This window comes from Centruroides vittatus, unplaced genomic scaffold, assembly GCF_030686945.1.
Source record: "Centruroides vittatus isolate TY-2023 unplaced genomic scaffold, ASM3068694v2 scaffold_1015, whole genome shotgun sequence".
NCBI classification, from domain to species: domain Eukaryota; kingdom Metazoa; phylum Arthropoda; class Arachnida; order Scorpiones; family Buthidae; genus Centruroides; species Centruroides vittatus.
In genome coordinates this window covers 2,146,109-2,161,133 of record NW_027122666.1, presented here as the reverse complement: position 1 = coordinate 2,161,133, position 15,025 = coordinate 2,146,109, and the positions used below count along the sequence as shown (strand labels likewise).

The window sequence follows — 15,025 nt, the reverse complement described above, 5'->3', positions numbered from 1 at the left end:
GTGAACTGGTCAGTGAATGGATGAGCAAAAGTTTAAGATGAGCTGATGTTCACTCTTGTCCAGCCATAGCACTGCCTGCGAATGAGAGAGATCCTGAATTTGTTATTGGAGAATGTAGGCTGCTTCCACACATCCCATAACACCTCTATAGTGACTGGTGGAGAGACCTGATATGTTAATGTCTGGGATATAGTATCATCACTATGCTATCAGACATGCTCAATCAAGGAAAAGTCTGGCAAAGTGCAGGTCAGGGAAGATGCCATGTCCTTCCTTAATGAGTTACAGAAGACCTGTCACTCATCTTCAAACAAATTTATTTTTAAAATTTAGCAATTGATTTTCAGAGACATTAAGTTTTGGACACTGTGCTACAGTGAAAGAGAGCATCAGAAATTATATAGAGAAAATGAACCACTTTTGCCACTAAAACATCTTTTATATAGTGCTGGCTGTTCAGGATGCCAGAAATGTGTACAAGATAAGATTGTAAACTGAATACTAAGGCACTTCAAACATGACACTCCATAATGCAAACCTACAGATGCAATTCACCATGATGTTTCCAAACAAAAGTGCAGTTTTCATTGATTAGGTTGAATTGTGATTCATCAGAAAATCTGTAGCTAATCAGCCCAGCATCTGCATTCCAAGCACCATTGAATATAGGTCTTCTTTGTCCATTGATGTCAGAGTTACATCACTGTACTGGTATTTTGCCCAAATGAACAGCAATTTGATGATAAGGTAGACTTTTTTCTATCTCATCTCAATAATTCTGTCTGGTTCAAAGTCTATAGGTATTCATAATGAGAACTTCAGTAAAGGAGAATGGTGAGCCATTGGAAATTTCATTTAGGTCAATTACTGATTAAAACATTCCCATTGTGTCCTCCGTTTATACCCAATACAATACAGTTTAGAGAGAACTGTTCCAAACTGTGTTTGCATGTCCAACCATGATATACTCATCTTGCAAACTGCAGGTCATTCTGATATGTCTTTGAAGATGTTGCAATTTTCACAAAAAAACATTATAGTATGAATAAATTGTAAAGATATTATATGATCTTAATTATCAAATTTTAAATCAACTATTTTAAATTATTTAAATTGTAAAAAAAAATATTGTAATAAACTGAGGACAACAATTATATTTATTTGAATTAAATAATTTTTACTCTCTCTTTTCTTTTATACTTTCTGCATTACACAATTTTTAATTTGAAATTAAAAAATAAACAAAAGAATTAAGATATTTCTGTACTTTCTTAATTTTAAGCACACTTAAAACAAGTATAATTTTTAAAGAATTGTAATGAAAATTGCAGGTTGCAAGAAGATATAAAGTTCAAATGAGTCCAATAGAGATTATCTTCTAATAGGCTATTTGTTTCCTTTTAAAATCAGATCAATTTTTCCAAAAATTTAAACTGGATCATAAGAAGAATATGTCAAACATTCTAAAAATGGTCCATGATTGAAGATTACTTAGAAAAATATACTACTGTAAATTTTCTGTAGAATTCTATGTTCTGTTTTGGAGATATTGGAAAAAGCATTGTCTTACAATTGTTTCCATAATATCCCTTCTGTTTTATTAAAAACACATCAGCCTTGCTTTTTCAACAAAACCCAAATATAGTACTGTATTGAACAGTAATAGAAAAAATACTGTATTCAGTTTTCAAAAATGGAGAGCATTTAGCTCCACTAGCGCAAAAACAGCCGTAAAACCCCTTGCCGTAAATGCTTTTAATCACGTGACCTATTCGCGTTTGCGTTCGGATTGCGGTGGAGGTCCGGCAGTGAAGTTTTTACGGCAACGATACTATTATGGTTGTACACTCAAACCTGTTTTTGTGCGATTTGTTTTGTGTGATTTTGTGTGTGCGGTATATGAATTTCAATCAAATTGGTATACTGCACAAAAATAATTGCACAAAACACATTGCACGTATAAAAAATCGCACAAAAACAGGTTCGAGTGTATATGTGATATAAAGACAATGATTATATTCTACGAGTTTTTTCTGTACTATAATTACTAATGTAGTAAAAATAATATCTTTACTTTCATATATTAACATTTATTATTGTATTACTAAGATAATATACAGCACTTATAAGCTTAAGTTTTTTATTATATACTCCTCTAAGTGAAGGATTTTCCTTTGGCCATTCATATCTTGTGTTTTAGGCATTCATTATTATAATCGGGATACCTCTTGTCGTAGATATATGAATACTTTCTGATGTCTTCGATAAATCTTTCCGGATCTATTCTAGTTCTTTTCCAAGTAGCCACGAGAGAACGTACACAAAAGCTCGTTTTCCGCCATTTTCGCATGTGTCACAATGACCTAGATTTCACTGAATTCTGATTGGTGGATGGTACCGTTTTACGACCGTATTCGCGTTGAAAGTTGAACACTGCTCAGCTCACTTTTACGCTGGTTTTTACAACCTGCTCACATGTAAAATATCTTGGTCACGTGATTAAAAGCTTTTACGGCAAGGGGTTTTACGGCCGTGTTTTACACTAGTGGAGTCTCGGCCTTACCTCTAATGCTTTGAACCAGTTGCCAACAGTCACAAAATTCTGATCTGGGATTTAAGTACTGTTATAGAATTAAATACAGTGATATATTAAAAAAATATAAAAAAATACAAACTGTTTCAGTTAGCCTGAATTATGGTTAAGTATAGTTCAAGTAATCAAGATTCTATTGTATATTATTGCTTTAAATTTCTACTTCAATACACATGGGTCATTTCAGAATTTTTTGTATGATTACATTGAGAGTGGAAAATAAAAAGTTTTTTATGATGGAAAGCATAAATATCCTTTATCCAATGTACTTGCTACTGATGTCAATACATTTTTCATCAATGATAAATTGCATTCTTACGGTGTGCACCTTGTTCAGATAGTATAGAGATTCCTGTACAGAAATGTTGGTTTTATCCATTATGTGAAACCATCAGCCCCACCTGCTTCTTATTCTTTGTTAAACAGAAAGAAATCACAGTGGGAAAGGTTAGTGAGTTAGGAGAATGTCCAAGAATCTTCCATTTCCACACCACCAGAATATCTGAATGTCACAATGCTGGTAAGGGACTGTGTTGACTTATGAGTGAATAAAGCACAAATTTCAACAGTTTCAGAAGATATTCTGACCTCTGTTACAATCATTACATACATATTGTAATCCATCTCCAGAACAGCACAAAATATGTGATGGGTCTCTGCTGCATTTGGAGTGCCCATCCGAATAGAAAACATTGGTGATGCCTATTCATCCTTCCCAAATAGCCTTAAACTATCATCTAAGTCTCATACAATGGTACATGGCTGCTAAGGTCTTCTTAGAAGTAGTCTCTCTGTTATTGATTTTCCTAACAGCACACACATTTTTATCAACTTATGTATATCTAGACATGAAAAACTGCATTGTACTTCTTCACAATCCATTTTGTAATACCAACACAAAATCTCACTTGATCTTACTGCCACATGTTCACCAAAGATTGGTATTCAATGTGCAGCTGTCACTTTTTCCCAGTGAACAGGTGACACACTCATACAGAAAATTTTTAAAATGACCCAAATATATCTATTGATGTAATTACTTTTTGGTCAAATGTTATGTAATTGTAATATCATTTATTGTGATCATATTCATAAAGTTATTTTGTTTTAGAATTTAAGCTATTCTTTTCTTTTTCTTATAAAGTTAGTCTAAAATTTTACAGACAGCACAATCATGTTTTAATTCATGCATCAATAAATACAAAAAAAATATTGAAATTTTTTGCATTTATAATGTGTTTTAAGCTGTCAAGCAAGCAGTTTTTCAATATAAAACAGAAACTCTTTATAATTAAAAATTAAACTTAAATACTTCACTTTTACATCTTCGGGTACTGTAATTAAAAACTGAAATGACTTGTTGTATATTTAATTTTTCTGTTCAATTTTCCTTATATAAAAAAACGTATTAAAAGTGTATGTATACAAAAAAATGTATATACTCTAAAATTATATAATAATTTCTTTGTAGATCTTCTAATTACAGTATTTGAAAAAATTAAACATGTTATTTGTTAAGCCATCATTAACAACACATTTTAAACAATAGATTTTTTTTCTTTTTTTGTAAGTCCTCTCTAATAAAACTCTTCAGTTACCATTGTTAAAAATATATAGAAAAGAATTTAATGCAGAGTCCAAACAAAATTATCTATTTGTTGCAAGAATTATAATTACCATAAGCATTCAAAATATTTAAAGTTTTTTAATCTTAAAGTAAAAAAAGATTTGAATATACTTAAGTTATTAATATGTAATATTTTTATAAAGAAGTTTTTTAAATATTCTTTAATTTAACAGTTTATTTTTATTCAATTTTGATTCCAATAAAATATTTTAATACTGTATATTAAATATAACCTTCAGTTAAGGCAAAAGAAAATTATCTGCCAAAAAAATAAATAGAACAAACCTCTACCTCATTTTAAGTTATGTTTGGTAATAAAAATATGATATTTAAATACATAATCTATCTATAAAGTTTCTTTAAAGTTCAGAAATGAAATGTTTCTAGACAGAAGTACAAAATTTAAGGAATGGAATAAACTGAAAACATCCTTAATTTCATTAATTTTTTATTTCTGACTAATTTTCTAATTATTTTTTTAAATCATGTTCAAATACTTTTTGAATTTATTTAAAATGAAAAATATCCAGAAAATATGTTTTCTATTTAAATTAAAGACTTGAATCTTTAGTATTTTTTAAATATCAAGAACTTTAATATATAATCACTCACCATTTTTAATTTTCATCAGTTAAACCTGACCTTTACTAGTAAGTTATTTCTTCTGGAAATATAATCTATTATTCTTAATCTTTATAATTGGATTTGAATGAACTCAGATGCTGAAATCTATAAATCTGTTGATTACAAAAGCTTCTTTGTTATATAGTCATGCGATTTGATAAAGTTAACAGCAATAAAAGATTTTTAAATAAAAATGCATTAGAAAAAAAATAATAATAAAAGATTTTATACTTTAATTATTAAAAGTAAAAAATAAAACTGCAATTTTCAAAATATTAATATATAAAATGCATTATACTAGCTTAATCTTTTTCTTTCGTTAATCCATTTCTAATTAAAACAGTTTGTTTACAGTTATCTTGTCATAATTATTCTGTATGCGTTTCACGTCAGAATTTTGTAAAGTTGTAATAGATAAAACCAATTGGCCAATAAAATTTTTTTAGAAAAATGGAGTTCAAGGACAATTTATTTAATTAACATAAAACAGGTTTCCTCTTTTCTATCCTTTTACTATATTCCGGCAATTCACTTTCAATTATTTGAACATTCAACATATTATTTTTATATTATTAATTAGATTAGTAAATAATATATATATATTGAAAATTCTTTAAATTCTAAAGAAAAATCTTGAAAGAATCTGTTGAAAGCTTACTGGTGTTAATATTACACATTGAGTTATTTTTATATTTTCATTAAAAATTTTAATTATTGAAAGAAACTATCAAAAATTACATTAATAAAATAATAAATTAACTATTAATGACTAAATTTTCCTATTTAAAATAGTGGTAAAAATGAATAAATTTACTGCATATTATCCTACAATTTATCTGTTTTAAAGTCAGTTTGAAAGATGGAGCAACTGAAGGCAGATTTTAAATTGAAATTTTAAGTTTATCCAACAGCTTTTCCTTTGTCTAAACTTACTACAAGAAGACCTGTAGCTACTGAGGACTATGAGATATCAAAGCCCACTCAACTTACATACTGCTTATGGACATTGCTGATTATGTACTTTTGTTTTTATTATGTAAACTTGGGTTACTGTTTTGTTGTTTAATTTTTACTCATTCTCCTGATAGATCCTTTAGTGATAAGCATAAATTTTACTGAAGAGAACTAATCACACAAGGAACATATTAATAATTACTATGCCAACTTTATTATACAAGGAAATGCAGTTTAGGTCTTCTGCCCCTCTTCAGTCCTTTATTACAGATCTACTTAATTAAACAATAAATGCTATATAATTTTAATACAAACATTAAGACATTTAAATACACTAAATTACCTTTGACTTTTTTTTTCATACATTAGTCACCACTGGATGAATTCACAATCTAATAAATAAAATAAACTGGCAAGTTGCTCAACTTTCCCAGCAACATTTAAAATTTTGGTGATGCCATCTATTATCACATTATATTATAAATGTAAGAAAACTTTTTACATTTTATTATAGTTAAAAATGGCAAAAAGCTTAATTTTGAGGGTAGGGATGAGTTTTATAATAAATTGTAAATGCTAATAACGAGTAAAATCGTCCTACCTTACTGGAGATACACACAACCCCTATTATCTCCCCATCTTGACCTTTAACTACCAATTCTCCTAATACACAAACCTCCCTGCAAAATTTCAGAAATTTTCGGCATGAAAGCACAGGAGTTATTAAACTTCAAACAAGGTGAACAAAATCATGCTCCACACAGAAATTACCCCCAAATTTTTTGCATTTTTCAATGTTTCAAGGTATCCTAAGTCGAAAAATGTAAAAATTGGGGTAGTCATTTTTTGATGGATTACTTACTTTCTCTCTGTTATAACAACCAGGAAAGTAATCAAATTAACATTTTAGGAAAGTAATTTTTTTTATCATAGCCTTATGTTTGCTTAATTTTAATTTTATTTATTAGTTTATGAATATAAAGTTGATTCACACATTGGTCACTTATAAATTTAAATTTTAAAAAACAGTCAAAGGTAATTTACTACATTTAAATTTTTTAATGTGAATATTATGTATGCAGTACATTGTATTACAATTATATAGCATTTATTGTTTAATTAGGTAAATCTGTAATAAAGAATAGAAAAGAGGCAGAAGACCTGAAGTGCATTTCCTTGTATAATAAAGTCAATTCCAGTATGTTCCCTGTGTACTTAGTTCTCATCAGTACAATTTAGGCTACTGTTCTTATTTTACAGTTAAACTAATAGCTAATAAATCTGGTACAACTGAAACAAATTACTACTCAAAATTTTTTTAGTTTGCCCATCTAGCTTTCATGTCTATTCCTGGCTAAATAATTGACTACAAAAATGTCTTTAAAAATTATGAAAAATCTTTATGCATGAGACATATCACGATTTTTCTGGAAACTATCAAAGTATATGAGTCTGCCTCATCTTTAGTTTTCTCATGGTTTTGTATGTCAATTTCTTATAATATGAATTAAAACATCCTATTTAAACTTATATCTCAAAAGCTGGTAATTTTCCAGTAATTCTCCTTTTCTATATAATGGCTCTCAGAGAATATTTAGAAGCTTACTGTTGGTCTTAACACTTGTTAATTCTCTGCAATGAATAAGAGCTAAGTAATTGACTCTCAAACTCATGCCATTGAATATTGTAGTATACATGCAACTTATTGTTAGTAATGAAATCAACAAAGATGATGATAACAGCAATTACTTTGCCTCTTACTTATTTAATGTACTAATTCTGCCAAAGGCCATACTAGATACAATGCCACTGTCAAACTCATCTCAAACCCAGGGTGCTCCTTAAATATCAAATATACTATAGATATTATCCACATTAAAATCTTTCTATTTAATCTTTTTGAATTTATTTTATTATTATTTATTGGTATTATGTATTTATAGTCTATCCACTGAATGAAGAACTTTCCAAGATCATTTTTGATGATAGCTGATTAGTTTCAGACATCATCTAAACTGCTTATGGATTAAGTAACATGTATTTCTCCAGGAACTTTAAGGTGCAGGGTTATGCAGCATTTTGTTTCTTTTAACCATTTTTTTATGGGTTATAAGTCAATATGCCACCACAGACAACTCAATAATTAAGTCTTCTTACTGTATCCTTTCACAGAAAAAACAAACATACAAAAAAAAAAGGCTCAGTTGGTGTTTAATTGTTCCTGTGATATGAGGACTTACTAAGATGACTTTTAATTAGTAATTGTTAAAAAACAAAAAAAAAAAAGACTCATAAATATGACTTGTGTGCCAAATTAAAACTTTATAATATTGAAATAAAATAATACACATCTCTACTAGAAAAAACTTTAGGAGATTAATGACATTTTACTTTTCAAACAGAAAATTAGGATTAGATGAATATCTACAAAGAATAAAAAAATTTTTGATAAAGAGTGCTTTAATATAAAAGCTGTATCTGTTTGAAATGTCAATAATACATTATATTTAAAATGTTAAGGTAGAAAATTAAATGTTTTGAATGTGTTTTGAGTAAAGAATTATAGCCTATATAGTGAATTCAATGTATCTAATATTACTGATTTATATTTTGCTTTCTATATAAAATATAAAATTCAATTATTATATTTTCATAATTACAATAGTTGAAACTGTTACATTTATTAAAATAAAATTTTAATCAAAAATTGCTAATATAAAAAGAAAGACATTGTAGTAAGCATGAATGATAATAGGCTATATTTAACATAATAAAAAAAGCAGATATTTTAATATGTAGTATTTTCACTTACGAGTAGATACTTTTAACTTTAAATTGCTATTGCATTTGATATAGTAAAAGTTCTGCCATATTTAATATACAATAGAAGTATTGAATGAAATTATTATTTTTCATTTCTTATCGGTTTACATTTATTCAAAATGATTTTTATTCCGTGGCGTAGCGAACATAACTGGCGCCTGACACTTTATTGGCACCCCTCTCCCCTCTCCAGAAACACATATAGTTTGTCTTGGAGACCATTTGGGCTCCCCTCTGCGAGTGGCGCCTGGTGCATGATACACCCCCTTGCACCCCCCTCGCTACGCCACTGTTTTTATTATAACATTTATGTTGGTTCCTTATCTTCTGGTTACATTATCTTCACGGAAACAATCTAACAAGCCATTTTGCTAAAAGTTGATCATGGATAGTGTCATTTGATGATAATGGATAAACAATAACTTACTCAAAAAACACTATAAAACTGAAATAATACAAAAAAAAGAACCAAACTAGTATTTAATCAGTAATGCAAAAATATATTGTGCAATGTCATTGCCAGTTTCCATAGCTACATTGTTCACAAAATAAAAAAGTTTATCAAATTAAATTATATACACAATTACAACCAGATATCTAACATTATTTTTATTAATTTTTGTTATTCCATTAATTTATCTTGATTGTTTTTAGCACAGATTTACAAATATCGTCATCTTTTCCCAAATAACTTTTTATATGCACACTAATGTCAATTTTATTACACTTTGTATAGCATTTTACAAGAAAAATATATAATAATATAACTTTTTTTATGAATTAGAATAGGACTGTAACTCCATCTTGTGGAAAATATAGATTTCCTTCTAGATGGACATTTATAAGCAACATACTGTAAATAGTATTTGAGGTTGATAGCATATTTAAATAGATGAAGAAAAAAAAGCTTAATTCTAGAAACCAAAATAAATTTTATTCAGTAATGTTTTCATTCTTTTATAAGATCATCATCATTGATGATGATACTATAAAAAATTAAAAATATTCATTAAGCAGAATTAATCACTTTTTTCTCATCCATTTATAATCAGTTTTATTAATAAATTGCTTATAATTTTAAGAAACAAATGAGATATAATCTCATTTACTTTTTCAGAATGACAATAAAACTTATATTCTTATATAAACTTACAGCATTTTGGGTTATATATATTAAAAATCCATTTAAAATTTATGGGTGTATTTGTGCTTGACCATGGAGGTGACACTATCTTCCAGGGAAATAATTCTAGATCTTAATGCCACTAATGGAGTTGGATCAATAGTGTAGAATTGGTTTTCAAGGTCAATAAGATAGAATGGTAAACTTTTTTTAAATTTTATCTTAAAAAAAAAAAAAATAATAATAATAAATCATAAAACAGATCCATAAGTTCAATCAATGTTATTTTTATAATCTAATTTTATGTAAATATAATAATAAATACATTAAATATGTATGCTATGGTATATTGAGACATGATCATAGGTAATAGTAGAAATAAATTCTGCATAAATTTTTAAAAATAAATATAAAATGACAAACATATTCATGTACATATAAATATATTTCAGAAAGATATTTTTTGTTTTGGTTAAGGAGGACATTTGTCTTTTCTGTGCCTTTTGAATTTACTCAATGCTCTTTTATACCATATATATATATAATATATATGGTATAAATTATGATAAACTTTCAAACTTCATATATTTGATTCACTTAAAGCTATACTAAAATAATATATTCATATCGTATAAGATAGTACTCACAATCGTTCCTAATTACATAACTATTTTGTAAACTGCATTTTGTACTGTACTATTACAAATATGAAAATAAAAAAAATAAAGCATTATATTGAAGTAGAAAAGTATTCTTTCAACTTTTAAGTATAGAATGGATGCAAATAATGTCACATTTTCCTTTTATTGCTGTAACCATTCATTTCCTCTTATTCTTTTATATGTCAATCATGTTTGTTTCCCAATACTCCAAGGCATCATTCTAATGGTTAAAGAATGACAATTATTTTCATTCTTTTATTGTTTATTCCACCTATACATGAATTTTACCATTCTGAGTATTTTTTGAGTAAAATTTTAAAAAGAACTATTTATAATACTGAGAAATGGTAAGATTCTAGTTATGAGTGGGACGGAGACATCAATATTGTCAACCTCTTAAAACGATCAAAACAATCAAAACGACCATAATTCTAAACGCGACCCTTCAAAAGATCTTGATGACGTCACTTCCGGTTTGAAAGTAATCAATTGTCTTCTGCCGCAGTAATTATACAACGAATTCAATAAAAGTAAATATGACAATTGAAACTTCTTTCACAAACATTCACTACGCTACCGGTTAATACGTGATTTGTATGGACAAAATTTAAAATTTTAAAAATAATTAATATTTTAATATAACATGTCAATCTGACAGGCTAACAATAATCATTGGCATTTTAATGAATTTTTACCTTAGCATTTCCGTAATGACGATTAATATAATTGAAACGCTTCCAAATTTCCCGACAAGAAAATAGAACTCTATTGGACGTCGCCATTTTGAATTTTACGAAAACCTGAAACGGATTGAAATTTTACTTTATTTATTTATTTATATTTTTTAGCATTTAATGATGCGATATTTATTTTCCGCACTAAATATAAATTAAATTTTAATTTTTTAAATAATAATAATAATAATAATAAAATTTTATTCAAAAATTTCGTTTCTCTGAAAATTATGTCTATTTATTTAACATAAATTCAACCTTATTATTATTATATATTTTTGTTTAAAAGAGTATTTTTATAATTTATAAATCATTACATTTTTAAAAAAATAAAAACTTCGATAGTTTATTAAACGTCATAGACATCTTAATTACGTCAAATTTCAAATATTTGAAATTATTATAACACTTGTTTAAACATTTTAATGCCTATGTCATATCAATGTTGCCAATTGTTCGGAATTTTAGTTATTTTTTAAAAATTATTCGGAAAACGGAAACTGTTCGAAAATGTTCTTAAAAATAATAAACGAAGAGTTTCAAGTGTTTTTTTTTTTTTTTTTTAACGCGTCCCCGTTTCTTCATGAAAAGCTGGCACACCTAAGCGTAATCAGAATTATTTTCATTCCCACTAGTTTACGTTTTTTTTTTTTTTTTTTACTTTCTCGGCTGTTATGTGTACGTAATAAGGGAAAGTATTGGAATCGTGTCGAATTTGACCCTCCGGGTTCTTTGCAAATCTCCACGTTTTGAGACCTCTTGAATCCAAAAACGTAAAAAAATGGAACAAAAAAATTCTGTGGATATGTGTGTTTTGGCGTCTATTTCGTTTAATTAATATCTCAGGATGGGGTGAAGATTAAGAAACGAAATTTGGCATAGTAGCTTGTATATAAGGAAATTAATGCTTTTAAATTTTTGTAATAAAAGATCGAGGAATGGGGAAATAGAGGGGGGTCATATATCATATCTCGAATGGGATTGGACTTAATGAAGATTTTACGTGTTATTGGCATTTAGTTTCTTTCTTTCTTTCTCTCTTCCTTTTTTATAAAACTCATCCCTACCCTCAAAAGTAAACTTTTGAAATTCATTTTAAAATAATTAAAAATAATGAAAGTTTTTATAACACAATCTCATAACAGAGAGCGCCACACACAATTTTATTTATTTATTATGATTAATAATATAAAAGTAATTTTTAAAATAAAATTTCATGACAGCCGGAAAAGTTACGCAACTCATTGCTAGATTTTTAAAAATTTCTTTTTACGTTTTGTGGATACTAAGAGTGCCAGTTTGTATGATATTCATTGTGGATTCGGCCAAATCCACAATGGGAGGAATAAGCTAATGATGGACGGAGCTGACATATCCGGAATGGACCGTATATGAAGAATTTCTGGAGTTACTCGCCCAGATTTGATCCCGGGCAGCTGCGTTACATGGATCTCTTTTCGTAATAGACTATACAGAATTCTTAGCAATTTTTTCTATGCATTAGTGTTACTCATAACTTGTAATTCCCATATGTAAATACAATAACGTAAACAACCAGCAACATTTAAATTACTGTACATTTAAATTATAATATTACATGCACAGCCTACATGTATTTATATAAAAATAAAACTTATTTCCTGATGGTATACGAAAAGAAATTAAGAGTAAAGAACACCTAGAGATAGCCCATTGCAAAATTTTGTAAATTTACATACATTTATTTATTTTTGTACTTTGATTTTATTTGTAAAATATAAAATATTTTGTATTTTTTATTGTAATTTGGTAATAATGAAAGCGCTGAAACACATTAGATGATTCAAAAGTAAATTAATAAAGAGTTTAACATAAACATCGATACAAATGTTCTTTGTTTTAACTAACTAACTATAGAAGTATTAAAAAATAATAACAACAATAAATTTCAGCTGAAACACTGCACGAAAATTTTGCAGAGACTCATTTTAGTGTCACTCCCTTTGAAGGTATCATCTGGTGCGGCCTGTTTCCCCTCCCGCACACGCTACTATCACAACTGATCTGGATATGTCGGGCCCCGTTCCTTACCACCCGGCTGCCCCATTGTGGGCCTGGCCGAACTCATAATGGGCTTGCTAATGGAGGCCCTCTTAGTGCCCACAGGGCGGAAAGAGTTAAAAAAACCTCCACTGATCCTTAGACCTTAGAGCAATGATGATGATGAGACAGCAAACGCCTTAACCGTCTTGGCTGTCTCATCATTATCATTATCATCATCGGGGTAAGAAGAAAATGTATCTAAGTTCATAAAGCAGATACTAGCTCAGCCAATAATTAGTCTAATTCACAAAATAACACCTTTTACTTATAGCTGAGATAATTTTATTGAGAAATACTAACGTTTTCGGCTTACTCAATAAGCCATCTTCAGGTTTTAACTTTCGAAAAAAGTATCTAAGTTCGTTTGTGGGTTTACTTTTGTTCATCTTTTTCTTCAAATTGGCGTTTTTTCTTTTCCATTCTGTTTGGAATTTGTTACCCTAAAAGTTGGCAACCCTCTTAATATCCTAAAAACTTACATTTTAAATAAATATTGTTATTGCTTCTCTATAAACGTGAACTGAATATATAACAAATAAGTAAGGAAAACTATGCGACCTGCGAATAATTAAGCTGCATAGTTTTCTCTTATTTGATAGTTATATATTCACATGCTTCTCCGACTATAAATTTTGCACAGTTAGTAAGCATAAGAAGAGGATATATTTTGTAAAAACAATCATGTTCAGGGATAATCTATCGATTAATCTTTTTTTTTTTTTTTTTTTTTTTCTTCAATATCCAGGACTAAATGACCTTTAGCCTCATTTAGATGACATTTATATTATTGAAATTCTGGAAATAGTTTTGACCGGTTTTGTATTAATACTAAAACTAGAAATTCTAATCATCAAGATTAGAAAAAAAAAGACAAGAATGTTGCATCTTCTACAACCATAGACTTTTTATAAAATTATGAGATCGTCGTAGAACTTTTTTCTATAATAATTTTTTATGTCTAGCAGCCATTCTATCCTTACTCTCATACCATGAAAAACTTGATTATAGTTAAAAATGATTACTGAATGGAATGCAACAAAATAAATATAGAATGACATAAATATTATAGGGAGAAAAAACATATATTTAATAATAGAAATATTATTTCGAATATTTTCTAAATTTAGTATCATTTGAACTATATTAATATATATGTATATATATTACATTATATTATATACTATATACAGTAATATATAACATAATATATATATTTATTGGACCGTACACAATATATTATATTATATACTGTATATTATAATACAGTATGTATATATATTTTTAATGCTTTTAACAATCTACAAATAATAGAACTTTATATATTCATTTTAAAATATATATTTTAATACATAATTATTTAGTTCTTTGATTTATCTTTTCCTGAAATGTTTTCCTCTTCTCATTGTTTAAATGGAGAAATTAGAATTAATTTTCCTATCAGATCCTCGTATTTATATAATATACATCTTTAAAATAAGGAAAAATTTCTCTAGACCATTGACTGTTCTATCATTAGTTTATAGATTGTTGACTCGTTTAGAGAAAATAACATAAAAAAAAAAATAAATTACTGCTAAATTTTATACTTAAAACTTATTCAAATTAATAAAGAAATTTTATAATGATTTTTTGAAATTAAAAATAAATAAATAAATAATTTTAAAACATTTCTAAACATTTAAAATATGAAAAATTGATGCATGTAAATTACTGAAAGTAAACTTTTAATATATAAATTTTACATTATATTTAGGTCAAAAGTTTGTAATTTCCTGGTTCATTCCAAGTATAAACTTCAACATT

At 27.6% G+C, this 15,025-nt stretch overlaps 1 protein-coding gene across 3 annotated transcripts in view; it reads right to left on the bottom strand.

The window, feature by feature from the left end:
* The window catches only part of Hmgcl (hydroxymethylglutaryl-CoA lyase), a 43,895-nt gene extending 32,683 nt beyond the window's left edge, over positions 1 to 11,212 (bottom strand). Inside the window, exon 1 of one of the 3 annotated variants that reach the window (XM_067283925.1) lies at positions 11,102 to 11,212. Coding sequence is in view for 1 of the 3 variants with exons in the window: in XM_067283924.1 (XP_067140025.1) it covers positions 11,102 to 11,188 (87 nt within the window). In the remaining 2 variants the exon portion in view is untranslated. Of the gene's footprint in view, positions 1 to 9,774; positions 9,954 to 11,101 lie in introns of those variants that run through there. The other 2 variants (XM_067283924.1, XM_067283926.1) reach the window with 2 other exon arrangements.
* Positions 11,213 to 15,025: the final 3,813 nt, after the last annotated feature.